The 22,288-nt window shown below is 55.2% G+C and overlaps 2 protein-coding genes across 4 annotated transcripts in view; both read right to left on the bottom strand.

Moving 5' to 3' along the window:
• Window positions 1-12: 12 nt before the first annotated feature.
• WFIKKN1 (WAP, follistatin/kazal, immunoglobulin, kunitz and netrin domain containing 1) lies at window positions 13-4,678 on the bottom strand. The gene is made up of 2 exons (XM_019648685.1): window positions 2,535-4,678; window positions 13-1,881 (listed from the first exon to the last, which is right to left on the bottom strand). Exons 1-2 carry the CDS (start codon window positions 2,703-2,705, stop codon window positions 403-405), a joined length of 1,650 nt encoding a protein of 549 aa, XP_019504230.1. The 5' UTR covers window positions 2,706-4,678; the 3' UTR covers window positions 13-402.
• An 8-nt stretch (window positions 4,679-4,686) lies between these two features.
• The window catches only part of RAB40C (RAB40C, member RAS oncogene family), a 31,009-nt gene continuing 13,407 nt past the window's right edge, over window positions 4,687-22,288 (bottom strand). For all 3 annotated transcript variants that reach the window (XM_019648680.1, XM_019648678.1, XM_019648679.1), the window contains exons 3-7: window positions 13,396-13,456; window positions 12,803-12,863; window positions 7,286-7,363; window positions 6,826-7,048; window positions 4,687-6,037 (exon numbers count right to left, since the gene is read on the bottom strand). In XM_019648680.1, the coding sequence (XP_019504225.1) occupies window positions 5,757-6,037; window positions 6,826-7,048; window positions 7,286-7,363; window positions 12,803-12,863; window positions 13,396-13,456 (704 nt within the window). In that variant the 3' untranslated portion in view covers window positions 4,687-5,756. The remainder of the gene's footprint in view (window positions 6,038-6,825; window positions 7,049-7,285; window positions 7,364-12,802; window positions 12,864-13,395; window positions 13,457-22,288) is intronic.

The following is a 22,288-nucleotide window of genomic DNA, read 5'->3' as shown; positions in this document are numbered from 1 at the left end:
TACTGGGGGCAGGAAGGGTCTGGCCTGTGGGGCCAGGACTTGGGGACATCCTGGACCTTGCTGCTTTGCTTGGGCAGCACAGAAGGAAGAGGACCCAGGGACTGCTGAGGCAGGACTGAGCTGGCTGCATGGACCTCCACCATGGGAGGTGGCACCCACTTCTGGGCCTCCTGCAGGGAGACAGGAGGCTCCCCAGTGGGAAACTGGTGCTCCCTGGTGACCTAGGATGGGAGACAAAGCCCCAGAGTGGTGGCAGGACCCTAGCTGAATTACAGGCTGGGTGGGGAAAGGGTAGTACCCCTGGGAGGCTCAGCATCAGCAGGCCACAAGGTCCCTCCTGGGAACCAATTTTATTTGGAGGCATGGTAGGGCAGGGGCAGGCAGAGCACCGGGTGGGCAGGGCTAGTCCTGGAAGCGGTTGAGCAGCTCGCAGGCCTTCTTCTCCAGGAGCTCTGAGATCTTCTTGATGCGCTTCTCGCTGGCAGTGCGGACGTAGCTTCCAGCATCCAGGACGGCCACCCCGTCTCGCACCTCACCCATGATGACCAGTGGGCCGTCCCCGGCTGTCACATTGGGGCAGGGGCAGGCCCAGTCCATACCGCTCAGCGTCACCTCTAGGTACTTGGTGCCCAAGAACCTGAGGCCCATCTTGTCGTCCTTGAGCACGTCGTCTAGGGCCACGCGGGCGATGCTGCTGCCGCCTGCCTCAGGCTCATCCAGCACCTCGGTGAGCCGGCCCACGATGGCGAAGTCGCTGCGGCACAGGCTCAGTGCCAGCTTGCTCCTGAGGCGGCAGGCCCTGCAGGGCGGCGTGCGCGGCACAGGGCAGGCATCCTCACAGCTCTCTCGGCTCTCGAAGTTGTTGCTGTTGCCTTCACAGCCACCGTACACAAAGGGGTGGCACTGCTGCAGCAGGGGGCTGTAGGCCCAGCGTGGCTCCCAGCCCTGGCAGGGGCCCTGCACGGCTGGCAGCACACAGGTGTCCCCGGGGCCACGGGCACAGGCCTGCTGGCACGCCTCATAGGTTTCAAACCCCCAGGTGCCCCCGTCACAGCTGCCAACTGGGAAGGTCATGCAGCTGCCCCGCTGTGGGTCAAAGTGCCAGAGAACACGGCTGGAGGTGGGGCTGGCACAGGCCTGTGTGTTGGCCAGGCACTCAGCCAGGGTGGGGGCACTGGGGGCCTTGTCCCTGGCTGGCTCACGCTGGACCACGGAGAGTGGAAAGTCGGCCCGCAGCAGGCCGGCAGCATTGCGTGCGGTGCAGGTGTACAGGCCCGCATCCTCAGGCCGGGCGTTATAAAGCACCAACTGCCCTATGCTGGTTACTACCACGTTGCCGTACATCTGGTCTGGCCTCATGATCAGGTTCTCCCGCTGGTCACTCTGCTTCTCCCAAGTCACAGCGGGTGGCGGGCGACCACTGACATCGCAGTGGAGGCTGGCAGTGCCCCCCACATACACAACCTGGGGGGAAGGGCTACTGTAGAGGGCTGGTGGCACCGGGGCGTCCCCAGGCGTCGGGCGGGCGGTGGTCTCGGGTGGCCCTGGGCTGCTGGGTGGCCAGCTGAGGATATGTTTGCAGGGCACAACGTGCAGGTGGAGGCCACGCAAACAGGCCTCGGCGTCCATGTAGCAGCGATTATAGTATGTAAGGCCGTCGGAGGCGCAGGTGAAGCTGGGCTCCTTCTCACAGCGGTCACGGCAGCGGCACACAGGCTGCCCATCCCAGATGTCACAGTCAGAGCCCTGCTGCGGGCATGTGAAGCCCTCGCACGAGGCCACCAGTGTGGGCACAGCCAGGCCACCATCAGGGAAGCGGGCAGCCACGCAGCTCTGCAGCCCGCACACATTGGTGCAGCACTTTTCAGCGGCCACGCAGTCCTGGGGGGGTGGGGGACAAATTCAGCGGGTGCCCTAACACCCCCAGCCCTACCCAGGCCTCTGGCTTGCTGAGCAGGGCACACCCCTGCTGCTTTTCCCTGAGCCTGTTCCCCCTCTGAAAAACAGAGTTGCACAAATTCGCTTTCCATCCAAAGCAGTGAGCTTCCCCTGCCTCATACACCAGTCCTGTGTGTCATCTTACGAAACCTCACTGAATCCTAGACCCTGCCCTTCAAAGCAGGGTTTGATTATTCCCATAGTACAGATGAGGAAACTGAGGCCCAGGGAAGAAGAGCAGCATGCTCAGGCCACTTTGGGGGAGGCAGGGCAGGGCTGAAAAGGCAGGATATCTGGATGTGGCTCCTGCCTTTCTCTACCTGGCTGGTCCTGAGAACAACTGGCCCCAGGGTGGGGGTGGGCAGGTTTGGGGAATAGGGAGGGCAAAGGTTGGGGGTGTCCCCTGAGACCCTCATACAGGGCACGGCCTGAAACCCTGGTAGGAGTGTGGGAGCCAAGGAAGAAGTAGGCTTCCGGAGCTGTGGTCCCCTCTGCAGGCAAGACCTGGGGACAGGGGTGGGGTCTGGGCTTCCTTCAGGCCATCCCAGTTCTCTGGGCCCCCCACCGGGGTGGGTGGGAATGAAGCCCATGCTCACCTGGTCCCCGACGCACTCACGCTCACAGGTGCTCTGGGCGTCCACCCACAGGTTGGGGCTGAGCTGGTTGGGGCACACCCCCGGGTGGCTCCCAGGTCCCTGCGGCAGGCTGGCCCCCAAGATTAGCCCAACCATGAGGAGTAGCGGCAGGAGCAGCCTCTGGGCCGACATGGGGACCACTGGGCCAGGGGGCGGGGGTGTGTGGCCGCCAGCCCCTCAGGCCCCAGCGAGCCCAGCTCCCTGCAGGCATCCACCCTTCCAGGCCTTAGTCGGTGCCCCTGCCCTCGGGCTGGTCCTCCTGGCTTCCCTTTGGCCCCCAAGGTCTGAGCCCACAGCAGATGCTTGTTTCAACACCCGTGTGTGGAGGGCTGGGTGGGTTCCAGGTCTCTCTCAGCTCTGGCGCGGCCTCTTCCCAGTCTGGCCCCTCTATGGTCAGCGTAGGGCAGGGAGCAGGGAGGGGGGGCAGGGCTCGGGAGGGGCTGAGGCCCAGGAGCAAGGAGACACTGGCCACGAGGGTTACGGAGGGGCGGAGAAGGGCCGGCCGGCTCTGGCCGGAGAGGGGAGGGGAGGGGACACTGTAACCGGAGCCCCTCCTCCCTCCAGGCCCTGGGCTCGGGGGATCAAAGCCGTCTGGCGGACCCTCCCAGCCCTGGTTCAGGACTGGGAAGGAGGGGGAAGGGAGATCAAACGCAGGGGCTGCCAGAATCCGCCCTTACAAACCCTTCCTTGGGGCCCCAGGAGCATCTGCTGAGACTGGATGGAAAACATCCCGTGACCCTGTGTCTGACCTTCTGACCCAGGAGGCCGGGTAATAAGAGCCTGGTCTGGTCAAAATGAGACAGAGAGGCGTCCCAGGTTTGGAGGATGCCACTGGTCTGCCCTGCGAGAGGACCATGGGTGTGCGGGGGGGGGGCACTGGGCCAGACCAGACGGGGCTCAAGGCCCAAGACCCTCCTAAAAGCTGCAGGCAAAAGTGTGGTCTGAGTGTGGGGCCACTGAGTGTCGCATTCAGAGCATTGTCCCCCCCATCCCTGCTGACCTCCAGGGCGTTCACCACACCCCTGGGCCCTGGTCCCCAAGGCTGGAGTAAGTCTCAGGGCATGGCCCACCCCTGGTCCCACGCTGCACTCCTGGCTCCATGTGCACCACCCTCTCAGGCAACAAGGAGCTCAGCTCTTAGGCCCCGCCAGTCATCAGCAAGGGTTCAGAATCCCAGGTTCTAGCGTTTGGGGGCAGCAGAGAGCAAGTGGTCTGCCAGCATCTGCTTCCCTACCACAGAGGGAGGGACAGGCTGGGGAGGGCTGCCTGCCTGGCTCACCATGAAATGCAGCCTGCCCAGTAATGGGGGGCGGCTGTAGCCAAGCTCAGGCCTCCCAGTCCGGCCAGTCATGGGGAACGGAGGGGTCAACAAAGCTGTGCTGGACCTACCTTCTCAGAGTAAAGACCCACCCCCCTGCATCACACCTCCAACCCTCCAGCCAGTTAAAACCAGAGACTTTTAATTCACATAAAATGCAGCCTGGAGGTCAGAGCTGAATTACATTTACTATACAAAGAAACAGTCCAAAATGAGCTCAGGAATGGTGCAAGTGTCAGCAGCAAAGGGTAGTGTTTATGTGGTGAACGCAGGACAGTCCACGCCTCAAAATAAAGTCCGTGTGATTCAGATCAAAGTCCAAAGAAAGGGGTTGGGTTGGTGGGACAGGATGGGCGGGGCCTCCTCTGCCTGACCCTGCTGGTGGCCAGGCCTCCGCAGGGGTTCCCAGGCGCCCTTGCTCACATGGGCCTCCGCCCCCTCCCCAACTTGCCTCCCAGAAGAGCAGACATGGGGCTGCCCTGGGGGTAAGATACCCACTGCAGAGGTGCCCCAGCATGAGGGGGTCTCAGGCCCAGGGAGGGCCCAGCAGGAGGTAGAGTTGAGCACCAGTATGACCAGTGGCTAGGTCACCAGCCAGGCGGATTGGAGGAGGCAGACCTCCAGCACAGGGCTGGCTGCCAGGTCCTGGAGGAGGGACTTGGGGTCACCGCTGTGGCTGCTCCAGGTGACACCACTAAGAAATGGGTAGAATGGGGCCGGCCGAGTGGCTCAGTTGGTTAAAAGCTCGCTCAAGAGTTTGAGCTCTGAGCAACAGCGGTTCGATTCCTGGCCCGAGCTGAGCAGCTGCTGAGCTGCCAACAGATGGCAGGATGGATCAGCTTAAAAAAAAAAAAAAAAGAAAGAAAGAAATGGGTAGAATGGTTCTGGTGCCATGGGACCTCGCAGAGGGGTGATGCTGGGCAAGAAGCAGCTATGGGGTGACACCCAAGGTCAAGGAACAGAAGCTGGCAAGAGTTGGGTCCAGACGCCTGGGAGGCGAGTGGGCAGTGACTCAGTACAGAACCGCACAGCACCAGGCGGCCCCTTGAATACTTATCACCTGCAGATGGCTTTGCATCTTCACTCGGAGAGATGCTGAGCCTGTCTCACGTAGCAACATATGTAAACGTGACCCAAGATGCCCTCACACAGGAAAGGATGTGGGGTGCACCCCGCTTCTCCTCTTCCAGAAACGTCGGTGCTCCACTTGGGATCCCATGGCTCCATGACACACTGGGACATCGCCCGGGAAGCTGCAGCCCCACTGTGCAGACGGCCAGGCCCACACCGGCACCACACAGTGCTGGGCACATTGACCACCATGCTCAGAAAGGCCAAAATGAGCAGTGGGGTCCGAGACGGTGGCCCGAAGCTCCACGTGTCCCCACGGGCCCCTGTATAGCCCACACACCACATGAAGTGTACGTGACCAGATTCCTTCCCATCTTTGCTGCAAATCCCTCCCTCTCTAATGTCCCCAAGTTCGTCCCCACGAGTGGACTCATGCTCACCCCGTGGCTGCATTAAGGCTTCCCCGTCAGCCCTTTAAAAAGGTACGAAAGTGGTGAAATGTCTTCTGTATAAATAAAAGTGAGCCAGGCTCTGTGGGAACCCAGGACAGTCCCCTGGAGGCGGGACCAGGCAGAGCACATGGTGACCTGGGCTCGCTCCACAGCGCAGCCTCTGCTGTCTGTCCTACAGGGCTCATCGGGTGGAGGCCACCTGCCCACGAGGTGTGCCCATGCTCCCAGGAGGGTACCCTGTGGCCAAAGTCTTCCCTGCACATGGTGCCAGGAGCTTCCCCAAGCCTGAGCCCTCGCTCCCCAGTGCATCTGGACAGGCACAGGAGGCACTAGCCTGCCCCGCTAAGAAATTTTGCAGTTGCTCCTGGAGCAGTTCTGGGGTGGGCTCTGTGGGGGGCGGATGGACTTGGACCTCTTGAGGCTGTTGCCCTTGCTGCCGCCGCCCCCCGCCCCACTGGCCAGCGAGTAGGAACGCCCGTGCATCATGACAGCATTCATGCCATTGGCCATCGAGAAGGACTTGAGGTGGCTTTTGATGGTGACAGGCAGCGGGAGCTTGTCGATGAGGTGCACGGGGGTGCAGGAGACGATGGCACGGCAGCAGAGGTCCTGCAGGCTGAACACTAGGGGGGACAAGGGAGGTCAGACCTCAGGGGGAGGTGTGTGTGTGCGTGGGAGGATCAGACCATGGGGAGGGGCGTCAGACATGGGGGTGGGTCAGACCATGGGGAGGATGGTCAGATTGGGGGTGTTGACATGGGGGAGGGGTGCTGCAAGATCTCAGAGCCTCAGGCCTCAAGGCAGGAGGGCGAGCAGGTGTCTGGCCAGATAAGCACAGTGATGCTCAGTGTGACATAGAGGTTTCCGGGAACACGGACCCTGGATGTCCAACCACTCCGTTGGTGCTAGGCACCACCAGGAGCAGCCACTGGATGGCGCTCTGCTCCAGCTTTCCCCCTAGAGCTGCACACTGAGAAGTGCCTCAGGGAACCACGCTTCTGAGGGCTTGGCCGCTCTGCCCCCAGCACCAGCCCGGCAGGGGACTGCATCTCTGGGAGGACATGGCTTATGTCCGTGGACCAGGGAAGCACTCAGCCAGGCTCTTTACGGCTCAACTCTGGGAGGGAGGGGCTGGCAGCCGCTCCCCTGTTTGCTCTAGGACATATCAGGGCCCACAGCACCACTCCCAGCACAAGTGCACCAGTAGAGGGTAATACACAGGCCCCTCCCATAACTCCGGGGATCCCCAAACAGAGGACATGTAGGAAGTATGCTGGTTCAGCCACAGCGCATCATGGAAGCCCCATGACGAGGGAGCCCGGACCCCTGAGAGGGACCACAATCTCTGAAGGGCTGACTGTTCTGTTCTCAGGCCTCAGGGGCCCACCTCACCTCAGGGGTTGCACCTCACCTCGGTTGGGCCTCCAGATCTTCTCCATGCCGTGCCGCATGAGCACGATGCGTGACAGCTCCGTGAAGGACTCGGTGACGTTGAAGTTGCACAGTGGGCTGACCTCAAAGAAGGTCATGCAGTTCTTCTCCGCGTAGGCACGCGCCTGCTCCGTTGGCACTTGCCGCTTGAAGGCCAGGTGCAGCCGGTTCCCAACCAGGATCCGGGGGACCCCAGGTGCATGCTTGGGGGGGAACAAGACTCAGCAAGGCATGAACGCGGGATGCCCCCTTCTCAGCTGTCCTCCCTCCCCACGCTGTGACAAGGTGGGGCTCAGCCCCTTGGAGACAGGACCCGCCCTTTAAGTGCCATGGCGGTCAGTGCTTGAGAGATGCACGGAGCTGGGGCCACAGGAGGGGCAGATATGGGGGGCCCCAGAAGGGGGTGGCCCTGGAAGGGGTGTCTGCAGGTGCACACCTACCTCGTCAATCTCTCTGATCCAGCGGTCAATGCCGTCAAAGGACCAGCGGTTGGTGATGTCGTACACCAGGAGGATCCCCTGCAAGGGAGGTGCTGAGGGCTCGGCCACGCCAGGGGCTCCTGTCCCGCACGTTCATGAGCTCGGACACAAGCCATCCCTCCCAGCACAGGCAGGGCTGGGACCCTTAGCACAGCCACACAGCTTTCAGGGGATCGGATGGGTGACTTAGCACACGGCAGTGGGGACAACACACTGTGAGGGGCCCTGTCACATTAAGAGGGGCCTCTGGTATTGGGCACTGCGTCTCCTCACCGTGGCCAGGCACGTGTGGCCCTGGACGCCCTCGTGTGGGGTGGCAGCAATGTCATCTGATGGTCAAAGATCTTGTGGGCTCAATGCTGCCCCCTATCTCCCCTTGGGAACTAAGCTGAGACAGAACCGGCGTTTTTTTTTAACTTCTTTTCTCCAAGCACATCGTAAGCACTAGCCTGTGACCATTTAAAAGTCACAAGAGCTAAGACAGGTACACACCACCCATCTATGGCGAGGGGCAGGCCCTGTGGACGGACAATCCTGACAGGCGGATGTGGGCAGCATCCCCCGACACTCTGCCTAGGGCTCGGGGGAGGTGAGCAGAGGCGTTTCTCAGCTTTGCAACCCAAACTTGCAGAGGACATCAGTCACTCGGGCAACTGCGCGTGCAGCCACACCAGGCAGCAGGGCATTTGCTATGAGACTTTCCCGTCACATCCCTTAGAGACTAATTACTTGGAGCTCGGCTCTGGGCTGTCTCCATCTGCCCTGAATGTCTCAGCAGTGACCTGTCACAGGCCTCAGGAAGGTGATTCCAGAGAGTGCCCCCAGAGCCCCCCAGCCTGTCTGGCCTTGCACGCCACTCAGAAGCAGACTTACACCCTCCCATCCCACTGCGTCTTCATTTAGCCTACGTCTCCATCACACATGGGCAGAAAAAAAGCGCAGCTGATTAGGAAGGCACAGAGTATCTCCATCTCAAAATGAGACACTTTGAAAGCTTTTCCCCTTAAAAATGTCCTTCATATTTTAGAAGACAAGTGTAGCCCCTAGGTCCTTTTTAGACAAATATGGCAATTGCTTTAACACCCACCTGGTAACTCCTGCTCTCTGGACAGAAAGCCTTGCATAGAGCAGAGCCTCCCACCACCCCTGGAGGGAAAGACCACCTTGAGCCCACCTGAAGAAGCAGAAACCATTTTGGTTGGGACAGAGAGTAAGACTGGAGGGGACCACGGGGTAGCAGGAGTGAGTCCTGTTGCCTGGAGCACAGGGAACCAAGTCCTCTGGCCTGGGATCAGGTGGGGATGGTGCACGGCTCTCCAAATCCCCTCCTAAGAAATTATTGAGGATGTGTCTGAAGACCAGCCTTCTCGGATGTCCATCGGAGTATCAAATAAACTGCATGTGCAGTCAGGGGGCTGCTGAGTAAGGTGAGGTGCAGACATGCCAAGTAACAGCTGTGCACCTCAGAGTACACGTGCCCATCCTAGGCGGGTGCACACCACACAGGAGCATGATTCCCACACGCTACATACAGTACAGTGTTTTAAAACAGAAACATACAGCACGCCACACAGAGAAGGTTTCCGCGAATGTAACCACACGTCGAAAGGCTGGATGGGGGCTTATCTTCTTGTTTATGTTTAAAAAGCTCAAATTAGTGAGCAGAAGCCCATTGCTTGGGCTCAGGCTTCAACGGCACCCCGAGGCTGTTGGGGATCCCCTGGCTGCCCCTCCAGGCTGGCACCAGCCTCTGGGGCTGCCCAAATCTGACAGTCAGGGTTATGACAGAGGAGACCCATCAATACAGGGAGGGAGCACACAGAGCTGGTCACACTGCAGGCAGCAGGGACGACAGTGATCATGGACTTGGCAGGGAAACCAAACTCAGGGTCTTAGTTACCAGAGCCAGACCCTCAAGGGGGTCAGCTGTGTGTCTCCAAGAGGCAGAAGGAGGGGCCAACAGTTCTCACTATACTCTGTTTTTTTCAAACAATAAAATATGTGCTCACATTGTAAAACATTAGTTAGCACTCTGGGGTATAAATAGCAGCTCATCCGCTGCTGCACTCCCCCACCGCTCCAGGAATAATCTATTGTTTCCTGACGTTTCTGTACAGAGCTGCTTGTGCCCAGCACAGACAGGTCACGCTGCAAACCACGCGGTCCCCACCCGAGCCTCCCCCACAGCTGGCACCTCCTGCCCTTTCCACAGTGGCAGCACCTCCGGCCAAGCTCATCAGTCAGTGCTGTCAGCTCGCAGGTCATTTCGAACTTACTTTATTATAAATTTCTGAGCACATACGGTTCAAGTTGAAAGAAGTAGAATTGCTGGGCCCAGGAGTGGGTGCCCTTGTTGTCAAAGTTACTTTTCAAACTATAGTTTATATACCTGAAGATGCACAGGTTTTAAGTGAACAGTTTGATGAGTTTGGACAAATATATATACCTGTACAATCACCACCCCAAACAAGGTACAGAGGTACATTTTTAAAAATTAAATTCCATTTTGGCACGTGTAGTACATTTGTATGGTACAGCTTCCAAGGAACACAGGCTCCGCATGGACACCTCTGCCCCCTGCCCCCCCACAAGCACCCAGGCTCTGCCCAGAAGCAAGTGACACACCAAAAATGGGGAGCAACTGTTAAACAGTCCCTGACCTCTACACCCACCCACCTAGCCGGTGACAAGGGGCATGCTGGTGTTCTAATCAGCACTTGTGGCACCCTAGACCATTTCCTATGTGAAACCCCTTTTGTGGGAATGAACCGATCCGTTTCCATCCAGGAGACCAGCACTTGGCCCTGTTCCCCCTGGTGCTCAGCCAGGTGACTCCAAACTTTCAACTAAACAGGACGCCCCTCCACCCCCAGCTCTCTCAGTACATGGAGCCCAGGGGACACTCTGTCTCCAACAGCAGGAGATACCGGCTTCCCCGGGTCACAAGTGGCCACCTCATACATACCTCAGCAACAGACAACTAGGGCCCTGGGCCTAGGAGTTTGGAGACAGAAAGGTTACTATGAACCACAAGGCAATCCTGTTGCAGGACAGGTGATAGCAGCAAGGGGTCGGCAGTGGTTTTTGTGACCTGGGCCCTAACAGACCTAACGAGGCCTCTCCAGTCTTAACCAAGGGTGGGAGCATGACAGGAAATACAAAACTCAACTGGGAGACGGTCCTGCTATGCTCTGTACCAAACCGGTGGCGCTTGCTCTGGATACCATCTTTACATTGGCACTGCCACCACCAGGCAGGATGGCAGTGGGACAGGGTGGAGCAGGGCCACTGAGACAGGGCCACTCGAGGGCAGCCTCGAGTTCAGAGCCCACTATCCACCACCCACCACCCAGGCCCCAGATGGGTGACTGGCTCCTCTAGCCCAAAAACGATAAGAACCTCCACAATCAAAGCAAGAGCAACGACACATACACAACTGACTGGGCTGGACACTCTGGAGAGAACTTGGACGTGATGACCCAGCGTCTGCCTCCTTAAAACACTATAACCTGGCAAATTCCCAGGCTTATAGGGCGTCTTCAGTTAGCTGAACAGAACTGTCTGTAGTCTGTTGCATGTTTATACCCAGAGCATGTAGAAGAGCTGAGTCCTCTCAGGTTTGATCTCAGTGTCTTCTAGATGTTTCCCAATTGCTCTTCATTATCATAACCCAAGGTAACGACCCCTTTATTGCTTTAATTTTTAATGTCAAATGTAATGTGTGTTTATTACAGAAAAATACGGAGATATTCAAAAGCAAAAGAAAGACAACAGAACTGAGTCACCCCACGGTCTGGGGTGATGTGCGCTGCCGTTTGGAACACAGCTTTCTCATCTTCCTGTGTGTATAAAATCATGCATGTAGTCACTTCTTTAAAGAAATTGGGGACCCGCTTATCTGAAGGGCACCGGGTTCTGCAGGCAGTTCTCACTACCACCTCTGGTGCCGATGTGGGCTGCTGACAAACACCCAAGCTGTGATCCACACCCTGATTATTTAGGATCAGCTGCTCCAGGTGGAACTGCTGGGTGAAGCGCCACCTCTGCAGGCCCCCAACACTGGCAGACTGTCTCCAGGTGCCATCACCCACACCCCTGTGGTAGCTCCCAGGACAGGTGCCTCCAAGCCCAGCCAGGGGTCCTCGGCGCCCCCCACTCGGCAGAGAAGAAGGCCACATTAGGTGTCTCCCCACCTCCTACCAAGTCTGAGGGGCCCCCATTAAGGAAGGCCCTGGAGGATGGTGTGGGTCAAGGGTCCCCAACAACACCTCAGCGGATTCAGCCAGACCCCTGGACAGACTTCTCTCCCCCTTGGACTCCAGTGTCCGTGTCCAGTGTCCGTGCAGCAGCAAGAGCAGCAGGAGCACGGGGTGCCTGGGCAGTTGCAGACTCCATCAATCCCAACTCACAAAGCCAAAAGGATACCACATGGTGCTCCCCACGAGCCCAAGCCAGAGTGAGGGCATGACAGGAAGCTCCTGATCTTAGCCAGTGCAGCCAATCTGGAGCCTGCACCCCACACAGCCAGAGGCCCCAAAATACGCCCAAGTGCCCCCTCTCATATGAGTGTGTGCTGTTCCTGGCAGAGGACACTGCCTAAGGTGCAGGGCAGGGCTGAGCAGGTGTGAACTTGGGGGTCCCCTTGGCAATTTCAGAAGTTGGGGGTGGGGGGAATCATGGCCTGCTCTGTATTATAGACAGGACTGGTCTTTCATCCAAGTCCTTCATTGTTGACACAGCAGTGGGAGCCTAGAGCTGGTCTGCTCATGGAACTACGTTTCCCCTCTCCTTCCAGCCTCGTACCATACACAGGTCCATTCAGCATGAAGCATGTTGGGGGAGCCCAGGGGACAGAGCAAGGGGCAAGCAAACCCCTGCATGCTCCCCTAAGATGCCCCTGCACCCATGTACACTTTCCTGGGGTGCCCCAGGCCCCTGTACACCCACCCAACGTGGATGCATTTCCATGGCAGCCCCTGGGACAGCCCCCATCTCATACTGTTTGCTGACACCCCGCCTCTCTCAGGTCCTGGGGCTGCCCCTCCCACAGCCCCTCCAACGCTCATTCTGTACAGTCCAGCCTGCCCTGGGAGGCCCCAGCCCTGAGACAGACCTGGCTGTCCCGGCAGCCTCCTCGCTCCACAAGTGGAGGTCCTGGGTGACGGGGAAAACTCACTTTTGGTTCCTAGTGAACCAGGTGAGCACGCCGAGTTTCCACAGTACAGGGTCCCAGCAGACCTCTCATGGCATCGGCCACAGGAGCCAGCAGGGACACAGAGTGAAGAACAGAGAGTAAGGACATGGGGACCTGGTACCCTCTGACGCTGAGGCTCCTTGCTCAAAGGGCAGCCTAGTGGAAGGAAGCCTGATATCCAAACATCAAACTTCCCTAGAAAGAGTCATGCACGTGGGGTGTGACAGCACAGAAACACGAGCTGTCCCTCTGGAGAGCAGTACTGGCAGTGTCGCTGGTCTTACCTGTGCGCCCCTGGAGTAGGACCTGAAGATGGTGCAGAACCTGCCCTGGCCCGATGTGTCCCTGAAACATAGGGCGGGGGCAACGGGGGTCAGTGGGACACAGCCTGTGGGACCCCGGCGTGCGTAGTGATCCCTGCAAAGTACTCACTCTCATCCTCCACAGCTCACACTGGCCAACCTCTGTGGGCCCGGGTGCCCAGGGGACTGCCCTGCCAGGCTGGAGAACTCCAAACCTGTGGGAATTTACTCCCAACTTCAAGGCTCTGAAAAATGCTCCTTTGGGTGTGGCCCAGTAAAGAGAGGGAAGAGGGGCCATGGCCACTGTGGAAATGAGTCTTTACGGGGCAAAGGGAGCTGGGCTCTATCAGAACAAACAGCCTCAGACCTTTCAGTTTCTGCATAACAGCAGAATCCATTCCATTTTTACACAGGAGCTCTTTCAACAGCTATTCCACATGAAATGTAAACAGGACTCCTTCCTGTTTCTTTAAGGCTTCTTGACTTAATGTCATTTAGCTCCCGAGGTCCCAGCAATACCTCTGAAGTGCTGTAGCCCTGCCCCCAGCCCCGCAGCCTCGCACAGCCTGACTCACCAGAGCTCCAGCTTGACCCGCCGGCCGTCCAGCAGGATGGTGGTAGTCTTGTAGTCGATCCCTGCAAGGAAGCAGAGGGTGGCTGAAGTCGGCTCCTGAGGACAACCCACCAGGACCCGCCTCACCAGGGCTCAGTCTCTACAGCCCAGTGGAGTCGCGTGAAGGGGCACGCTGTCCCCAGCTAAAGCCCTCTTCTGGCTCCAGCCCAGTGACCCGAGCGTGCTGGGCACCGCAGCCCTGGCCCAAGGGAAGGTGGCCCAGGAGCAGAGCCCAGTATGCCTGCAAGAGGACACCTCATCTCCAACTGACATATTTTTTTTTTTTAAAGATTTTATTGGGGAATCGGGGAAGGAGAACAGACAAGTTGCTGTCGTTTTGGTCTTCAGTCTAGTTGTGGAGGACGTTACTTCACTGGCCAAAGTTGGCACCATCATTGCGTTCTTCCCAGGCGAGGCAGCTCAGTCGCCGGCTTCTGGACGGCCGCTCACGCTGGCTGCTGGCTACATACGGTAGCCCATGGCAACCTACTGCCACAGGGGCTGCAGCCAACGCCGTCGCCGGCGACTCACAGCAGCCCAGCTCCAGGTTGAGCTGTTTAGCTGTGGAGGGCAGTGTCACTGGCCCTCATATGTGGGATCCGAACCGGGGCCCTCTGGCATCCCAAGCCAGTTCTTAACCATCGTGCCACTCGACCGGCCCAAGCTGCTGTCCTTTTTGTTCTTCAGTCTAGTTGTGGAGGACATCGCTTCACTGGACTATGTTGGTATTATCATTGCGCTCTTCCTGACTGAGGCAATCACCCACCAGCCACTGGACGGCCGCTTACGGCGGCTCATGGCAGCTCACGCTAGCTGCTGGCCAGCCCCACTGCAGCCCACGCTGTCGGCGGCGACTTGAGGCAGCCCAGCTCCAGGTCGAGCTGTTGTTCATCATCTTAGCTGTAGATGGCGCAGCGTCACTGGCCCATGTGGGATCCGAAGGCGGGGGAGGGGTCCTGCTGCTCAGAGCTGGCATCCCAAGCCAACTCCTAACCAACACGCCACTGGGCCGGCCCCCAACTGACCTATTTTGTGTGATCTCAAGGGGAACTCTCAAAAGCTAATCGGATTTCCGAGTTCTTGGGTTCACTGCAGCCCCCAGGTACTGACAACTGGAGCGTGCTTGGAGCATTATTAAGGGTAAAGTAACTGCTAAAATGCCATTTCTCTGGAGAGCTTTCTGCACGACCTATGCATGCCATATATTTTGTTTTTGTTTTATACTTTTAAGGAAAAAAGTCCAAGAGAAGTTGGTAGGAGCAGGGACAGTGCTGGGCATGTTATCTTATATGTAAGATCTTCAACTGGCTTATAGATCATCCAGAAACTTCCTAAAAGCTCAGTGTTTCCTCTTCCTCTCGTAAGCCTGAAACATGTCCCCAGTTTCATGATTTTATATATCATTTGCTCCAAGAGGGCTTGGAAATGGACATTGTAACATAGGTGTTGCTCTCATGGTATGTGTGCGTGTGTCAAGCCAACCCCAGAGCGTCTGCAGACGGCAAGCTCTCTCAGGCACCGGTACCTCTACCCCTGCTGTGCTTCCGCACATGGCCAACTCCTAACCACACGTCAAAACATGGCTTCCACGCATCAAAGGATGCTCAACAGAATGAAAATGCAGCCCATTGAATGAGAGAAAATATATGGAAATCACATAGCTGACAAGGGACTGATATCCAGAATATATAAAGAAATCCTACAACTCAACAACAACAAACAATAAAAACTGGGCAAAAGACTTATATAGAAATGACCACAGACACATGAAACAATGCTCAGTACCTCTGATCATCAGAGAAATGCAAATCAAACCACAATGAGAGATCACCTCACACCCATTAGATGGTTATTATCAAGAAAAACAGAAAATGAGGCGGACAGTTAGCTCAGGTGGTTAGAGTGCAGGCTCATAACACCAAGGTTGCCAGTCCGATCCCTACATGGGCCACTGAGCTGCGCCCTCCACAACTAGATTGAAGACAACGACTTGACTTGGAGCTGATGGGTCCTGGAAAAACACACTGTTGCCCAATAAAATTTCTTAAAAAAAAAAGAGAAAGAAAAACAGAAAATGACAAAGGTTGGTGAGGACGTGGAGAAATCGGAACCCACCCTTGTCCACTGCTGGTGGGAATGCAAAATGGTGGTCACTATGGAAAACAGTCTGGCGGTTCATCAAAGAATTAAACACATTATTACCATATGATCCAAAATTCCACTTCCAAGTTTATACCCCAAAGAAGTAAAAGCAGGGAATCGAACATGTATGTTTCTGTACACTTGTGTTCATAGCAGTGTTATATATTCACGATAATCAAAAGGTGGAAACCACCCGAGGGTCCATCGAGGGATGAACAGATGATCAAAATGGTATGTACACACAATGGAGTATTACTCAGCCTTAAAAAGGAATAAAATTCTGACACATGCTCCAACACGGATGATCCCTGAAGACATTATGCTCAGGGAAATAAGCCAGATGCAGGACCAATCCCGTATGATTCCACTCCTGTGATGTCCCCAGAGGAGTCAGTCATAGAGACAGGAAGTAGATTAGAGGTCACCAGGGGCTGGGGGAGGGGGATGGGGAGTCTGTGTTCAATGAAGACAGAGCTTCAGTTTGGGAAGCTGGGAAAAGTTCTGGAGATGGACAGCGGTGATGGTCACACAACAGTGAAAATGTACTTAATTCTTCTGATCTGTACAACCTGAAAATAATTAAAATGGTAAATTTCAAGTTATATATATTATACCACAATTTTTTTCTTTTAAAGGGAGAGAAGATTCTCTTGCATGTGTTCTTGAGTGAGAGAACTATTCTTCAGGAAGCAACAGAGCTCAGGCCTGTCACCATCCCTGCTCTGAATTCGCCCATCCCCCAGCTCTCCTCTGCTGATAACCAGCTTCTGTGGGTGGAAACTCCTGGAATTCTCTGTCAAACAGGAAGCACAGATTTGGCCCAGGAATCGCCTCCTCAGTCCTGGCTGCACAGCTTCTGTGAGACCGACCCTGGAGGGCAATTTCCAGGGAGGCTACAGACATGGATGCCCATCCTCTAGGCAATGTCCCCTCCATGTGGCAGATCGGCCCAGCCGGCTTGGGCCGAGGGGACTGGACCCTGACTGCTCCCATCTCCTGTCAGGTCTGGCCCTTACGAAAGGAGCGGCCCTGCAGCCAAGCCACCCTGGAGGTTGTGCTGTGGTCCAAGGGCCTGGCAGGGAGGAGAGGGCACCCAGGAAGGGCTTAGGAGAAACAGGGGACAGAGGGCTGGCGCCGCAGCTGCACCTTGCTGAGCCTCTTCCCATAACCAGCATCATGAGCGTTGTGTGCCCTGGGCACCCTGCTGACCCATCTGCCCATGTTCCACCCAGGACAATAGGACGTTAACTTTGGTCCGCGTCAGAAAGGATGCCCAGTGCCCGCTCTCTAGCAGCTCCACTCAACGCTCTGTCAAACACACACGTGGGATCCACGCGGACAGGCAGAGTTGGGAACTGGTATGGGGGGGTGTCTCTCTCCCTACCCTCCTCCTGCTGCACAGCTCCCACCCCCATCAGAGGGCTCAGAAGAGAACAGGGTTCTCAGGGAACACTGCAGAAGAGAAGCTGGTGTTTGGTGGCTGAACGAACATCACCACTGAGGTGATTCAGACTCACAGACAGTGGCCCTGCTCTCTGGAGCCCTCTGGTCCCGGCCCAGCCAGACGGGCATCAACCAAACTTCACGAGGAATCAGCTCTGACGATTCTCAGGTCTGAAGACTTGTTTTTGGAGAGTTTCAATCACCCCCTTCCTCACATCACCCCATCAGTCCTTAAATATCGAGCAGCTCTTTGAGAAAAATGATGACCAGAGGTTTTATTCAAAACATTTAACACCTTGTACAGCACAGTTATGACAATTCAGAACAGAAATCAGGTATTGGGAGCCGGAACCACTACTGCAGCACAGGGGTCAGCCAGGCCTCTCGGGACTAGAGCAGCTTGCCCATGGGGAGGGGTCCCACAGGATGACCAGGTCTCAGGCCCTAGGACTGCGGACACACCCTGATGGACGCAGGGCGCGGGGATGCCATCAGGGGCCAGCAGCAAGGGACCAGAGGCTCCCAGGGGAGATGAGCTCTATTCTGATTCCCAGTCCTCCTCACATGCCCATTTTACTCTGAAAGCTTTCACAGTATTAATTATCTGCCCAGTGTTCTGGTGGGTATTTTTCACTCTCTGTACTTGGAGCCCGGGAGCCCTTTAGGACCCCCGTTTACCCCTCTACCCAGAGGTTCCTCTGTCCCACATCCTGGCCTCCCATTAGCCAGGGAGTGACCTCTGGGCTAATAGCCAGCTTTCTCACCTTTTCTCCCATCTCTGTCTTTGTGTTCCATTTTCTAGAAGATGCCCTCAACTTTATCTTCCTGCCCTATGATTAAAAAACTTCTATTTTTAATTTAATTTCTAAAAGCTTTTTTGGGTCCTCTGGAATGTTCCTTTATAACAGCATCCTGTTCTTGGTTCTTGGATACACTATCTCTATATCTCAGACATTAATTATCACAGTTTGCCGTGTATAATGCACACTTTTTTGCCCAAATTTGTGAGGGAACAATAAGAATGCATATTATACATGGGTAGTACTAATTCAGTATCTATATAAATGTTTTTTGGGCTTTTTTGTAAGGTTTTATTAGGAAATTGGGGCAGGGGAACAGCGTTGGGGAATCGGGGAAGGGGAACAGACAAGTTGCTGCCCTTTTGTTCTTCAGTCTAATTGTGGAGGATGTCGCTTCACTGGCCCATGTTGGTATTATCATTGCGCTCTTCCCGGGTGAGGCAGTCGCTAGCCAGCCATTGGATGGCTGCTCGCGCGGCTCATGGCAGCTCACGCCGGCTGCTGGCCGCTCACAGTAGCTCACAACAGCCCACTGCAGCAGGGGCTGCAGCCTACGCTGTCGCCGGTGACTCACGGCAGCCCAGCTCTAGGTCGAGCTGTTGTTCACCATCTTAGCTGTAAAGGGTGCAGTGTCACTGGCCCTCACGTGGAATCCGAACCGGGACCCTGCTGCTCAGAGCTGGTGCCCCAAGCCAACTCTTAACCAATGTGCCACTCGGCCGGCCCCTACATAAATGTTGTTAATTCTTTTATTTATGCTTATGCGTTAAAAGTGTAACTCTAGAAATCAATAATGACATCCGTATGCAAAATAATACCCTGGAATACGATAATCGGCTTTGTTGAGTTTACGACAAACTTGCAACAATGAAGGGTTCTTGGCCTTCTATGATGCGTAAATATCATAAATTTGTTACCAGTACATAAAATTTCTTGTACCTCGTATCTGTTCTTGTGTTTTTTTTGTTTTGTTTTGGCAGCTTAGCGGCAGCTCAGCTTGGGTCGGGCTTCGTACCGCTGTTGCTCAGAGCTCAAACTCTTGAGCGAGCTCTTAACCAACTGAGCCACTCGGCCGGCCCTGTTCTTGTGTTTTGTAATTATTTGTTGCATAAAATTTCTTGTACCATAATATGTTAAAAAAATGAATGCTAAAATTCCTTTATAATACAAAAAACAAGTACCTAAACGTAAACAAATAAAAATTTGAATTAAAAAATTAAAACGAAGGCCGGCCGAGTGGCACAATGGTTAAGAACTGGCTTGGGATGCCAAAGGGCCCCGGTTCGGATCCCGCATGTGAGGGCCAGTTACACTGCCCTCCGCAGCTAAGATGCTGAACAGCGGCTCAACCTGGAGCTGGGCTGCCGTGGGTCGCCGGCGACGGCGTAGGTTGCAGCCCCTGTGGCAGTGGGCTGCCATGGGCTACCGTGTGTAGCCAGCAGCCAGCGTGAGCGGCCAGCAGCCACAGTGAGCGGCCGTCCAGAAGCCGGCAACTGATCTGCCTCACCCGGGAAGAGCGCAGTGATGGTGCCAACTTGAGCCAGTGAAGCAACGTCCTCCACAACTAGACTGAAAACAAAACGACAGCAACTTGTCTGTTCCCCTTCCCCCAATTCCCCAGCACTGTTTGCATCCCCCCAATTCCCCAATAAAAATCTTAAAAAAAAAAAATTAAAACGAAAGATTTTTTTCCCCTGCAAGTTTGGGCCAAAAACAATGCGCATTATACATGGGAGCGCATTATACAAGGCAAAATACGCTATAAGATTGTGAAGGTTCTCAGATGTGTTTCCTCGCCTTGTGACAGACTTTGGCTGTCCTTTTACCCCTCAGAGACCCTAAAAAGCCACAGGAGGTTCTGGGTGACTCCGGCTTGTGACCTGGGCTCATGAGAAAGCTGCCAGGTGCATCAGGGTGTGTGGAGCGCACATCTCTTGAACTAATGACCGTTCTAAGAAAGACCGTCTGCTGCCACATGGGTCCTGTCTGAGCACCAGGGGTGGGGGGCAGCCAGGTCTCCCCATTTGGAGCACACTTGCACTCAGTCCTCCACCGTGCCTGATGTTCCCAGAGGATGGACTTCCTATGTCTTTGCTGTGGGCCACCTGGCCATTCAGCCCCCACCCTGATTTCAGTCTATCATCATCCTTAAGCTGAGTTTAGAGGGGCCTGGGAAGATGAGGTGCGGGGTCCAGAACCATGGGGTCCCCACCAGCCCTCATAGTCCAGGCTTCAGCTCTTTGCACTTAGCAGTTGCAGCAGCACTGCTTCCCAAATTGTCAACCTCTCAGCTGACAGATTCACAAGTTTTTGAAGAATGTCTTTTCTATTGTTGTCATGGGGTTTCTGAAGGGAGTGGCAATTCACTTGACACAAATTACTTTCTAAATTTCTATTACGCACCAGGCATGATTCCAGGAGCTAATGGATTCCCGTCGCTGCCCAGTGGCCCCACGCCATGTTTTGCAGGGATGCCACCACCTTGCAAATCACAGGAGACTGGGTTTTGTTTGTTCAGAATTTTCCCAACAACTGTTCACCACTTTAGAAGAAAAATCACATCACCCATAGTGACACCTACACCAGGTATATTTTTACTGTCACCTTTTCAGCATCTAGTACAGCTGTACCCAGGCACTGACCTACTGAAATACAAATGATCTTAGGACGCCTTGCACCTCTTTCTCTCTCCTTTGTAATACGATACACGTATACATGTACACGTCTGTCTTAGTTCTAAATGTAAACAGAATATAGTATCTATGAATTTCCTTCCTTTTCTGGACTGTAAAGGGGATGCCGTAAAGCAAGGGTCCCAAAGGCCCTGCCCATGTCCACGCACCACTGGCCTTGTGTCCCAGCCCTTGACACCAGCCAAAGCAGGCAGGAGCATAGAGCAGCTCACCGGCTCCAGAAAGGTGCTGACGGAGGCTGGAGTTGCAGGAACATTATAATTACCTGGTTGCTGACTGTGCTACCCTTGGAAGAGGTATTTCATAGCACGGATTCAGAGAAAGGAGGTTGAGGAGAAAGGAGTACTGGTACAAAAAAGGTCATTAAAGTTTTAACTTTCTGGAATGTCACTTTGTTCTCAATAGTCGCCCACATCCCACTGATTTGGGGAGTTATCAAGCCACCCCCTTCTGCCCGCTGAGACCCACTTCCTGAGGAGCTGTAAGCAGAGTGGTGAGGGAAGGCTGGGGGCTGGGTGGCCCTTACCAGGAGGACACCAGCTCTGTCTTCACCCGGCCTCCCGTGCTCGGGAGTGGGACATCTGCTACCTGAGTGGGGCATCCATGGCCACGTGGCTGGCCTGTCAAGGACAATCTGGTGCACAAGCCGCTCTCCTCAGGCCAGCTATTCTCCGACACAGCACAGTGGTTTCTATCAGGAGTCACCAGACAGAGAAGGCTGAAGTCACACTTTCCTCCCCGCGTCCCCTTCCTTAGAGCTTCACAGACTCGCATGTCTGTTAGCGCTGGTGCAGGCAACAGACTCCCAAGAAAACCCACCCTCACTACCGCCCTAGGAAATTACAAGGTAACCAGGGCAAGAGAACAAACACATATGAAAAACCAAAAATTCTCAGCTGTTTACATCTGCCCGCTCAGGTCCGTTTTGGGTGCAAAAATCAAGATTGTTGGATGTTTTTAAGTTCAATTTTCCACTGTCAGAGGGAGTGGGGGCCGGTCAGAATAAAGACCACTATGCACAACCCAGCTGGCCCCCAGGTGAGGGCATGTCCCACACACCTGCCCAAACTCCACTCAGACCAGCTGGAGGAAGTGGGTCAACAGGGACTTCACTTGCCCAGAGAGCACATTCGCTGCCACCTCCTGTCCATCTGAGGTTCCGGTCTTTTACAGAAGAAATGGTGACATTAAGCTACTTTCGGACATAATTAAAAGCCACAGGAGGACTTTTTAAAAATTCTTAACAATGAACAACAAAAAAAAGAGTAATAAAAGACTGGATTAAGAGTGAAAACAGAGGGCCAGCCGAGTGGCTCAGATGGTTAAGATTTGGCTTAAGTGCGCGAGCTCTGAGCAACAGGGCCGCCGGTTCAATTGCCACATGGGCCAGTGATGCTGCGCCTGAGCTGAGCTGTCATTGAGCTGCCAACAGGTGGCAGGATGGCTCAGCTGGTGTTAACAAGATTGCCTGTTCAATGGTGGGCTATGCCCACCTGCAACTAAGACTGAACTCGGCACCTTGAGCTGAGCTGCCACACAGATGGCTCAGTGGATAGGTCATGTGCTCTTAACAACGAGGCCACTGGTTCGACTCCCGCATGGGATGGTGGCTACGCCCATCCACAACTAAGATTGTAACACAGCACCTTGAGCTTAGAGGCCACGAGTTGCCGATGGGAAGCCAGATTCAACGAAGACTGAAGAACAACAACTTGGCGGGTCCCCTTCCCCAATTTCCCAACACTGTTCCCCTCCCCCAATTCCCCAATAAAATCTT

This window comes from Hipposideros armiger, unplaced genomic scaffold, assembly GCF_001890085.2.
Source record: "Hipposideros armiger isolate ML-2016 unplaced genomic scaffold, ASM189008v1 scaffold_126, whole genome shotgun sequence".
Taxonomy (NCBI): domain Eukaryota; kingdom Metazoa; phylum Chordata; class Mammalia; order Chiroptera; family Hipposideridae; genus Hipposideros; species Hipposideros armiger.
This window is presented reverse-complemented; position numbering and strand designations above follow the sequence as displayed.